This window comes from Pristiophorus japonicus, chromosome 15 (genome assembly GCF_044704955.1).
Source record: "Pristiophorus japonicus isolate sPriJap1 chromosome 15, sPriJap1.hap1, whole genome shotgun sequence".
Taxonomy (NCBI): Eukaryota; Metazoa; Chordata; class Chondrichthyes; family Pristiophoridae; genus Pristiophorus; species Pristiophorus japonicus.
In genome coordinates, this window is record NC_091991.1 from 57,197,448 (window position 1) to 57,209,654 (window position 12,207).

Consider the following 12,207-nt stretch of genomic DNA (forward strand, 5'->3'; position numbering starts at 1 on the left):
CCTGGTATTAGGAAATATGAAGAAAAATTTGATAATTGGGTCCTTTTTGACCAACGATAATTGCAGATTGGTACAATAGAACTGTTTAAAACTAGAAAGAATGGGATATTATAGATCAAAGCAGACTGTTTCCAGTATTTGAAAGGTCAAGAATGAGGGTCAATAGAATCATAGACATTTACGGCACAGAAGGAGGCCATTCGGCCCATCGTGTTTGTGTCGGTACAAGGTTAAATGTAAAAGATTTAGAACACATGGCAGAAGAAACGTTCACAGAGTGTTGAGGCTGTGGAACTGGATTCCAGGGTTAGTACTTGGGGCAGTATCTGTCAACTTTCAAGATTAGGTTGGATAGGTGGATGAAGGAAAAGAGGTTGAATAGATATGGAAACAGGGTGGGTAAATATAATTCAAACTATCCACTCGTGGAGATAAACGTCAACACCGAGTGGTTGGGCTGCATGGCCTGTTTCCGTGTTGTAACTGCTATGTATTTTCATAGCAACACCTAATCTTCATTATGTACCAATTGGCCAATGACACAGCAAAGATTGAGGTCTCTCTGCGTGGGGAATTATGACAACACGCTGGAGCCCTATAAAGTGGGTCACCTGACCTGTAACATACCATGTACTGACCACTCACAACGAAGTGGAGGCCATGGAGCAGGCTACCTGTTCACTTTGCTGGCAACAGAACAGTGCACGACATTTGATAAAGAACCAAAATTAATAGGTCAACATTTTGTGTTTCAACAAACAGAAGCTATAGACAGGCGTGTCGCCGGTGAGTGAACGTTCCAATGTCATTGCTGACCTGAGGGGCTTTCTTTGGCTGAAGAGAAATAGTTCCTTTTTCACTTCTGCCACACAGGAGCACACCGTGTTGACCCAGGGTTACAATCGCACATTGCAAGTGTTCCAACAATGGCCGTGACATGTCCAGCGCAACACCAATGACGTCATCGATCACCGAGGGGAGCTCTGTGCAGTTGAGAAAAACTTGATGATAACCTTATAGACATTGAGGAAAGTTCAAACCAAGAGTGGATGTGGAGTGCAGCAGCTCATAGATCCAACATATGGCAGATATCTTTGTCCACTCATACTGGCTGAGCATCATATCCAACACACTCTGCATCTACACTGTTGGAATATTAAAACATTACTTTTGCCCCCTGTCCCCAGCACTAGTAATTTGTTCTGCATTCAAATGCAACAGCTACTCAGAAGCAGAACAAAGTGGCAGCCAGGTTAGATTGTCCACTAGTTTAGGATTAGCAGTCCAAGAGTGGGACAAAACCTCCCAGCGCGCGCTGGGTGGCCTGCTCAATTCTATCTGCAAGGCCACAATGTCCATCCCCAGTGATGAGTGGGGGTGGAGTCGGGGATGCAAACGGGCCTAACTTGTCTGTAAAAGCTTTAAAAGGCAACGTGGTTCACCAGAAATGGATAAACACCATTCTTTGTGTATACTGAGCTGCCTGATGTCATTCGCCTTCTCACTTTACATATTTTTAACTAAAAGCACTCACAAATGCAACCCAGTTCCCAGTGCAATGAAACATCGCACGGGACCATTGAGTTGTGCCACTGGACTGTGGGATGAGTGTTCACATACAAGAATCCCCTCACACACCCTGTGGATTCCTAACTGCAGCTTTATTGCTGGGTTCTAACAGGGAACAAGCAGTCCCTCCCCTATAGGGGGTATCTAACTGAGGTCAAATAAGAACATAAGAAATAGGAGCAGGAGTAGGCCACCTGGCCCCTTCAATAAGATCATGGACTCAGGTCCACTTCCCTGCCCACTCCCCATAACCCTTTACTCCCTTATCGCTCAAAAATCTATCACTGCCTTAAATATATTCAATGAACCAGCCTCCATTGCTCTCTGGGGCAGAGAATTCCATAGATTTACAACCCTCAGAGAAGAAATTCCTCCTCATCTCAGTTTTAAATGGGCAGCCCCTTATTCTGAGACTATGTCCCCTAATTTTAGTTTCCCCCATGAGTGGAAATATCCTCTCTGCATCCACCTTGTCGAGCCCCCTCATTATCTTATAAGTTTCAATAAGATCACCTATCATTCTTCTGAACTCCAATGAGTATAGACCCAACCTACTCAACCTATCTTCAAAGTCAACTCCCACATCTCCGGAATCAACCTAATGAATCTTCTCTGAACTGCCTCCAATGCAAGTATATCCTTCCTAAAAATACAGAGACCAAAACTGTACACATTACTCTAGGTGTGGCCTTACCAATACCCTGTACAGTTGTAGCAGGACTTCCCTGCTTTTATACTCTCTCCCCCTTGCAATAAAGGCCAACATTCCATTTGCCTTCCTGATTACTTGCTGTATCTGCATACTAACTTTTTGTGTTTCATGCACAAGGACCCCCAGCAGCATTTGGTAATTTTTCTTCATTTAAATTATAATTTGCTTTTCTATTTTTTCTGCCAAAGTGGATAACCTCACATTTTCCCACATTATACTCAATCTGCCAAATGTTTGCCTTCTCATTTAGCTCGTCTATATCCCTTCGCAAATTTTTTATGTCCTCGTCACAACTTGCTTTCCCACCCACCTTTGTATCATCAGCAAACTTGGTTATATTACACTCAGTCCCTTCATCCAAGTCATTAATATAGATTGTAAATAGTTGAGGACCCAGCACCGATCCCTGCGGCACCCCACTAGTCGCCAACAAAATGACCCATTTATCCCGACTCTCTGTTTTCTGTTAGTTAGCCAATCCTCTATCCATGCTAATATATTACCTCCAACCCTGTGAACTTTTATCTTTTGCAGTAACCTTTTACGTGGCACCTTATCGAATGCCTTCTGGAAATCCAAATACACCACATCCATTGGTTCCCCTTTATCCACCCTGCTTGTTACATCCTCAAATAACTCCAGTAAATTTTCAAACATGATCCCCATAAAGATCTTCTGCTAGCCAGTTTCAGAGCAGCTTTGCTTTCGGGAGCCAGCTACCGATCACCCTGTGCATCAGCAGAGGAAGGCGTGAGCTGTGCAAGGACAACTCTGGGACAGGAAGAGGAGAAAATACAATTTTTGTTTAAAAAACAGAAAATTGAGTCTCGCTCTCAACTAAACGTGAAATAAATACAATTCAGTTATTAACCATAATTATGAAAAGAGCAAGTCCTGTGACGTTATCCCTGTTCTAAATGTCTAACCTGTTTGCAAAATCTAATCATTGGAAATAATTACCTGCTGGTACTGGTAATCCGAGCGCCTCATTCATTGCCCGCAGTTCCATCAGATTGGGTGTTGTGTATGCCAGGGCTTTCCAGCTATCTGTCTCGAATGGTTTGCAAGCATTGGTGATGTCCGTCGGTTCGAACAACACTGCAAGCAAGACAATGGATAAAAGATGTGGCTGTCCTTGAACATCCCACGGTTGTAACAATGACATTCTAAACACTGCTTCTGCTGCCTGCAGAGGTCAGCCTTTCTGTGCAGAAGTTCAAATGAACATCATTGCTGGCTGGGAAGTCTAGAACAAGGGGTCACAGTCTCAGGATACGGGGTAGGAAATTTAGGACCGAGATGAGGAGAAATTTTTTCACTCAATGGGTGGTGAACCTGTAGAATTCTCTTCCACAGAAGGATGTGGAGGCCAAGTCACTGAAAATATTTAAGAAAGAGATAGATAGATTTCTGGACACAAAAGGCATTAAGGGGTATGGGGAAAAAGTGGGAATATAGGGCCCAAGTTTCCACATGCGCCTAGAACGGCGCAGTCCCGACCTGGACGCCCGTTTTTTGCGCCACAAAGTGCGCCTAAAAAAATCCTCCGTATTCTCCACCTCCCTGCAGGTCCTCTGGCCCTCGGCGCAGCGCAGCAGGGGCTGTAGGGGGCAGAGCCAGGTCCCTGCGCTGAAAACAGTGCCGGGACCTCTGCATATGCCGCTACAGTGGGCACGCAAGTGCAGTAGCTCCAGGCGCCCGAAACACGCAGCCCCTAGCCCTGGCCCAATGGCCTCACTGGGGCTGCGTGAATAAGGCTCCTCCCACGGCCAGCTCCTGCTCCCCCCACCCCCCCCGACCAGACCCGACACCCGCTCCCCCCCCCCCTGCCTCCGGACCGGACCCGACACCCGCTCCCCCCACCACGGACCGGACCCGACCGACCCGACTCCCGCTCCCCCCCGCCTCCGGACCCGACCCGATTCCCGCTCCCACTCCTGCTCCCCCCCCCCCACGACTGGACCCGACCCGCCCCGCACTCCCGCCCCCCGACCCGACCCCCCCCCCCACCACTGGACCCGACCCCCCCCCCACCACTGGACCCGACCCGACTCCCGCTCCTGCTCCACCCCTCCCCCCCCCCCCGACTGGACCCAACCCGACCCGACTCCCGCTCCCCGCCCCCGGACTGGATCCAACCTGACCTGACCTCCCTCCCCCCCTCCCTCTCTCTCCCTCCCTCCCCCCCGCCCTCTTTTTCCCGCCCTCTTTATCCCTCCCTCTTTTTCCCTCCCTCTCCCTCCCTCCCTCCCTCCCTCCCTCTCCCCCCTCTCCCTCCCTCCCCCCCTCCCTCTCTCCCTCCCTCTCTCTCCTTCCCTCCCTCTCTCTCTCTCCCTCCCCCCTCTCTCTCTCTCTCCCCCCTCCTCTCTCTCTCTCCCTCCCTCCCCCCTCTCTCTCTCTCCCTCCCTCCCCCCCTTTCTCTCTCTCCCTCCCTTCCTCCCCCCTCTCTCTCTCTCCCTCCCTCCCCCCCTCTCTCTCCCTCCCACCCTCTCCCTCCCCCCTCTCTCTCTCTCTCTCCCTCCCCCCCTCTCTCTCTCTCCCTCCCTCCCCCCCTCTCTCTCTCTCCCTCCCTCCCCCCCTCTCTCTCCCTCCCTCCCCCCGACCCGAACCGAACCTCCCCGACCCGACCCAATGCCACCTACCTGTAAATCTGGTGCTGGGAACGGGCCCTGCCCGAAGTCTCGGGCCGACCCGTTCAGCCTTCGGTCCCGAAAGGCCTGCCTGAAGCACTACACAGGTAGGAAGATGATTTATTTAATCTTTTCTTTGCTTATAAATGTTTATTCAGGTTGGATTTATTTGTATAATATTTGTATAAGTATAAATAAGGATTTATTGTAGAATTTAATGAGTTCCCTCCCCCCCACCTCGTTCTGGACGCCTAATTTGTAACCTGCGCCTGATTTTTTAATGTGTAGAACAGGTTTTTTCAGTTCTACAAAAATCTTCACTTGCTCCATTCTAAGTTAGTTTGGAGTACGTTTTCACTGTGGAAACTTTCAAATCAGGCGTCAGTGGCCGGACACGCCCCCTTTTGAAGAAAAAATTCTGTTCCAAAGTGGAACTGTTCTACCTGACTAGAACTACAGAAAAAAAAATGTGGAGAATTGCGATTTCTAAGATAGTCCGTTCTCCACCAGTTGCTCCTAAAAATCAGGCACAAATCATGTGGAAACTTGGGCCCATAGTGTTGAAATAGAGGATCAGCCATGATCATAGTGAATGGTGGTGCAGGCTCAAAGGGCCGAATGGCCTACTACTGCTCCTATTTTCTATGTTTCTATGTCTTGGATGTGTTGGAACAACAACTTTTATTTATATAGCGCTTTTAGTGTCGCAAAACATATCGCTTCACAGAAGTGTTGTAAGACAAAACAAATAAATAAATTTGACACCGAGCCACACAGAAGAAATTACGGCAGATGACCAAAAGCTTGGTCAAAGAGGTAGGGTTTAAGAAGCATCTTAAAGGAGGAGAGAGAAGTAGAGAGACGGACAGTTTTAGGGAGGGAATTCCAGAATTTAGTGCCCAGGCAGCTGAAGGTACGGCCACCAATGGTCAAACAATTATAATCAGGGATGCTCAAGATGGCAGAATTTGAGGAGTGCAGACATCTCGGGGGGGTGGGGGGGGCGGGAAATGAGTGTTATGAGGCTGAAGGAGATTACAGAGATAGGGAGGGGTGAGGAGGGATACATTACCTTTGTCACAGTCACAAAGGATGTAATTTGTGACTTTGATGAGAGCCATTTCGGTACTGTGGCAGGGGTGGAAACCAGATTGAAGGGATTCAAACATGGATTTCCGGGAAAGATGGGCACGATTTGGGAGGCGACAACATGTTCAAGGACTTTGGAGAGGAAAGGGAGGGTGGAGATGGGGCGGTAGCTAGCAAACACAGTGGGGTCAAGGGTTGGTTTTTTGAGGAGAGGGGTGATGACGGCAGATTTGAAGGAGAGGGAGACAGTATCTGAAGGGAGAGAACCGTTAACAATGTCGGTTAACATGGGAGCCAAAAGGGAAACTTGGGTTGTTAAAAGTTTAGTGGGAATAGGATCAAGGGAGCAGGAAGTGGGTCTCACGGGCAGGATGAGATCAAGAGGGGAGATCTGAGAGAAACTGGAGAAAGATGTGAGTTCAAGGCTAGGGCAGAGGGGAACCCCAGAGGAGGTTTGGCTCAGTAGGCTCGGGGAAGGAAGGGGACTGTCAGAGACAGCTGATTGGGTGGTCTCAATCTTTGAGACAAAGAAGTCCATGAGCTCCTCGCACTTGTTGGAGGTGAGTGTGGAGGAGACATGGGAGAGAAATTTAAGAAGGTGGTTAGCAGTAGAGAATAGTAGCCGGGCGTTCTTTTTGCATTCCAGAATGATCGTGGAATAGCGAGCAGTTTTGACAGACAAGAGTAGGGCAGGATAATGCTTTTGTGGTCCAGCCAGACCTGGTGGTGAATGGCTAAACCAGTTGTCCACCACATCCGTTCAAGTCTGCGCCCCTTGGACTTGAGGGAGCGAAGATAAGGGCTGTACCAGGGGGAGCGGCCAGGGTGAGAGAGAGTAATGGTTTTAATAGGGACTAGAGCATCAAAGGTGGTGGTGAGGGTGTGGTTGAGCAGTTCGGTGGCTGCAGAAATATCATGGTGAAAGGAGGGCCAAAGGAACAAACCCTTTGGTCTCAGAACCCCGTTATGCTACACAGTGTAATGCTTTGTACTGATTCACTGCAAAATAACATGGGACTCGTTGGGAGTGCAGTCGTCTTAACTGTAACTGAATAATGATCTACTGGGGAAGCATAACTACTATTTTTTGTTTTGAAATGCTGAGTAATTGATGTGAAACTCTACTTGATTCGGTTATGTGCCCGGTACAGTCCATTACCTGGTACTTTGTGTTCTTTCGCAACACTGCAGACATAATTGATAGTTGACGTGGGGATATTCCCATCTAAACACACAAATGAGGCTGATTGGAGTTGCTCCACGAACTTCGAAACCTAACAAATAACAAGCAGTCTAGAAATACGGAAAGAATCACATTGAGGGAGATACGTGAACAAACTCTGTGAGAGAGGAGTGAGTCAATATCCCACAGAAATATTAGTTGAATCCTGTTGATATTGGGTGTTTCAGGGTTTGTATCCATCAATGTTAAGGACAGCAATAGCTATCTACGAATTCCGACTTTAACCTAGCCCGAGCAGCAGGAACAAGGCAGTTTAGACCGGACACCCCTTTTAACTCTCCATTGACTTCAGTAAGACAACACAGGCCAAGAACCAAAGCTGGCATCTTTAGCTTTGTGTGGTTCAATATACCATCATGTGCTCACCCAGAAAACAAATGAGAGAGAAACAAATTAGTTTGATTCCCCTTTTGTTGTGTACGGTGTCTGAAACATAAGGCCCACCACAGTCAGTTTGGGCAGTGGATTGTGGGTTTCTCTTACATACTGCTCTGTTATCTGACGGTGAATGTCCATGTCTCCAAGGCCCAGGCTTAGCTCTCCAGTCGCTGTGATTACTGCACAGTACACCGCTGTGCTATGTTCTGGTAACATTGCTATGGCACCGGTATCCTAGAAAGAGAGAGAAGGATTTTATTAATCTGAGTACAGCCTGGTAGCACAGCCAGTAACACATGGTATGTTATTTTACAATCACATGCAGTCGTGCTATACGGACCAATGACTTCCATGGAGCCATTTTCAACTTACCACCAGAGTGTAAGTTGCACAGTACCACCCATTACACCTTGGTTTCAATGAAAAGGAAGACCGGGCGGTTTTTGTAATGGGTGCACAAGGGCAACACCAGTTTTATGCTCCAGCAGTAAGTTGAAAATTACCCCCATAATGCACAATATAGACATAGGTGTTATTTATAGTATGTAACAGAGTAATACCGTACAATATATGTAGGAGTGTTATCTTAAATATTATTATAGATAAATCACAGCCCAGGAATGACAACAGTGAGTCTCCTTTCTCTCTCACCCCCAACTTACTGAAGGGAACATATCATTTTATCTGGGTGCTCAATATATTCACAGGCAAACATACCTGGGCTGGTGCCTTCACAACCTCCCTGCTTCACAGCAGAAGGCATTAAGCACGGGTCGGTTCTGCTCAACAGGATGACACCGACCCAGAAGTCAGTTAGTAGTTGGACCATCACAGAGGCCAGCGTAGATGCACAGTACATGGGAGGGCTGGTGGAGTGTGAGGAATGTGTGTTCAGCCCATGGGAGTGCTGGGATGTAGGTTCAGCTCACCCTCTCTCACACACCGTAGGGAAGTGTCTAGGCAATGCCAGGCTTTTCTGCACAGAATGGGAAAAGGTAGAATCCGAGCACCCCAGGCTGTGCTTTCATGCCACCTAGTGGTGGATTTCAGACTGGCATCCCCAGAGGACTGGGAGTGTGCCCGTTTTCTCAGCTGTGGGTGGAGAAAAGCTCCTTTACAAAGAGGGAACTTTGCCTTCAAAAAACATCCTAGGACAGTAATCGTCTTCTCGTACATTTAAAAAAGAACGCTTGCTCCGAGCTAAACACACAGCATGATGGCCTACCATGTGACTGCAAATGCGAAGAACTGCGTCTCCATTGGCATCAGACCCAATGGCAGAGATGAACAGTGGATTCAACCCCAGACGACTTAGACAGTCTGGAATAAAAGATAGACACACTCACACTGGTAATTGTGCAGTAAACTCTCACTGCTCCCAACCCGTGACATAGTTGATGAATGAAATGGGCTTTAGTCTGGGTCTACCAAAATGCTTAAAGGGACTGGTCAATTTATTGTGGTAGCAAATGCACTGAAAGGGGTGATTTTTTTGCACGACAAATCGTGTGTGTCCTTTAAATGTTTACAAACTGTCTACAAAGGTTAAAAGTGCAATGAGTGGAACATTTTTCTGACTGAAAAAATGGAATAAACCGTGAATCTGAGGTGGAGAGTTTTTCACTGTGGCGATTAACACCAGCATTAAGTTATTACAACCAGAAGACAATGCCACTATTAAAGGAGGGATAAGCAAGCACTTCTTGCAAAGGAAAAAAAATCAACATAAATGTAAAACATGCCATCTGTACAATATTTTCTGTTGCATCACATTGACGCACAACAACGAACCAATCAAACTGCTTGGCCTAGCAACCCTGCCTGTTCTCTTGATATCTGCTCTATTTTAATCTCAGTGCTGCCTGTGGTTATCGCTGTACCAGAATAAGATAACATATTTGCCAATGGAATAAGCAGACTTTATGAACCTGAGCCATTTCAAATTTCTTATCACCTCAATCATAGAGATACAAGTACCTGCCTGCATCGAAACTCTAAAAGCCAGGTGACTAAGGGGTAAAATATGAATTCACAAAGGGTATTCTCACATGATGATCTCAGCGGTGATACCATGGAGAATTGTGGAGCATTGACTGAAAATTTCAATAGAAATAAAGAAAATCTGAAGGACCAATTGCTCTTGGGCACCTTCCTACACTTCCTCGTGCCTGAATACAGCAGCAACGGCAGAATGGTGAGTACAAGGCCAGCCAATCCTCACACTGAGTGAAGGTGTGTGCTGCAGGGAGAAAGTGAAATCAAATAAATTATTTAAAAAAAAACTATACACAGAACAAGAAGCGAGTTACTGTACTTGAGTCATCTCAGCTCAGTTGATAGCACTTTCACCTCTGAATCAGACTTGACTTACTATGAACTTGAGCACATAATCTAGGCTGACGCTTCAGTGCAGCACAGAGGGAGTGCTGCATTGTTGGAGGTGCCATCTTTCAGATGAAAGGTTAAACTGAGGCCCCATCTGCCTAGCCGTGACCTCCCTATCTCTGAAATCTCCTCCAGCCCCTTAATCGCCCCCGCCCCCAGAGATATCTGTGTTCCACTAATTCTGGCTTCTTGACCATCCCGGATTTCAATCGCTCCACCATTGGTGGCCATGCCTTCAGCTGTCAAGGCCCTGAACTCTGGAATTCCATCCCTAAACCTCTGCTTCTCTACCTCTCTCTCTTCTGTTAGGATGCTTCTTAAAACCTACCTCTTTGACCAAGCTTTTTGTCATCTGCCCTAATATCTCCTTATGTAGCTCAGTGTCAAATTTTATTTTATAATGCTCCTGTGAAGCACCTTGGGACATTTTAGTACGTTAAAGGTGCTAAATAAATCCAAGCTGTTGTTGTTGTCAGATGGATGTAAAAGATCTCATGGCACTATTCGAAGAGCAGCATCATTCCCCCAGTGTCCCGGCAAATATTCTTTCCTCAACACCACCAAATACAGATGGTCTGTTCATCTCAGTTGTTGTGTGTAGGAACTTGTACAGCATCTGATGGATGATGTCATCAAACACTGGTGACAAAAGCATGAACGACTTTGATAAAGAAAGGATTTCCAGCTGGTTGTTGTATATTTTATATTTAATTATTCTCCTATATCTCAATCCTAAAGGACCAAGAGAAATGTCCGTACCTGCGAGGTTTCTGCCAACTCCCCCTAATGACTGACGTACAGTGCCACGGTTTGTGGGTCCGCCGAACTACAATAAAGAAACAGCAAGCAGTTTACTTTGAAATGACAGACATCGCACCAAAGCCCATGGTTTTTATTTGGGTGTCAGACTTGGCTCTGTGGTAGCAATCTCCGAGGCAGAAGGCTGTGTGTTCAAGCTCCACTGCACAAACTTGAGCACACGGTCTAGGTTGATTCTTCCATGCAGTACTGAGTGCGAGCTGGATTGTTTGAGGTATTGTCTTTCGGATGCGTCGTTAAACCAAAGACCCCCATCTGCCTTCTCAGGTTGACATAAACGATTCCATGGCACTATTCTTTTAAAAGTAGAGGAGATCTCCTGGTGAACTGGGCAATATTTATCCCTCAAACAACTCCACCAAAACAGATTATCTGGTCATTTATCTCATTGTGTTTGCCTACATTATGACAGTGACAACACTTCAAAAGTACTTAATTGGCTGCAAAGTGCTTTGGGACATCTTGAGGTTGTGAAAGGCGCTATATAAATGCAAGTTCTTTCTCAATTATTGTTACTTTGTGTTGACATAAACAGTGTAAGCAGTTCATATGTAAATGAATGCCTCTGCCAGTGTGAAAATTAATTCACTGTGGCATTAATACCACATTAAGTCTTGTAATGGCACTGATCAGTGACTGGGTGAAATGACCCTCCCCCAGCCCGGTCACTGAGTGAGCCTGTACCTCCCCTCCCCCAGCCCGATCAGAGAGTGAGCCTGTACCCTGCCCCACCCCGATCAATGAGTGAGCCTGTACCCTGCCCCACCCCGATCAGTGAGTGAGCCTGTACCCTGCCCCTCCCCCAGCCCGATCAGTGAGTGAGCCTGTACCCTGCCCCTCCCCCAGCCCGATCAGTGAGTGAGCCTGTACCCTGCCCCTCCCCCAGCCCGATCAGTGACTGAGCCTGTACCTCCCCTCCCCCAGCCCGATCAGTGAGTGAGCCTGTACCTCCCCTCCGCCAGCCCGATCAGTGAGTGAGCCTGTACCCTGCCCCTCCCCCAGCCCGATCAGTGAGTGAGACTGTACCCTGCCCCTCCCCCAGCCCGATCACTGAGTGAGCCTGTACCTCCCCTCCCCCAGCCCGATCAGAGAGTGAGCCTGTACCCTGCTCCTCCCCCACCGCGATCAGTGAGTGAGCCTATACCCTGCTCCACCCCGATCAGTGAGTGAGCCTGTACCCTGCCCCTCCCCCACCCCGATCAGTGAGTGAGCCTGTACCCTGCCCCACCCCGATCAGTGAGTGAGCCTGTACCCTGCCTCTCCCACAGCCGATCAGTGACTGAGCCTGTACCCTGCCGCTCCCCCAGCCCGATCAGTGTGAGCCTGTACCTCCCCTCCCCCAGCCCGATCACTGAGTGAGCCTGTACCCTGCCCACCCCCAG

At 47.8% G+C, this 12,207-nt stretch overlaps 1 protein-coding gene across 8 annotated transcripts in view; it reads right to left on the bottom strand.

The window, feature by feature from the left end:
• The window catches only part of LOC139280792 (uncharacterized), a 228,693-nt gene that overhangs the window by 129,451 nt on the left and 87,035 nt on the right, over nt 1-12,207 (bottom strand). For all 8 annotated transcript variants that reach the window (XM_070900496.1, XM_070900492.1, XM_070900494.1 and 5 more), the window contains 6 exons: nt 10,766-10,832; nt 8,847-8,941; nt 7,727-7,855; nt 7,160-7,274; nt 3,242-3,379; nt 817-983 (listed from right to left, as the gene is read on the bottom strand). In XM_070900496.1, the coding sequence (XP_070756597.1) occupies nt 817-983; nt 3,242-3,379; nt 7,160-7,274; nt 7,727-7,855; nt 8,847-8,941; nt 10,766-10,832 (711 nt within the window). The remainder of the gene's footprint in view (nt 1-816; nt 984-3,241; nt 3,380-7,159; nt 7,275-7,726; nt 7,856-8,846; nt 8,942-10,765; nt 10,833-12,207) is intronic.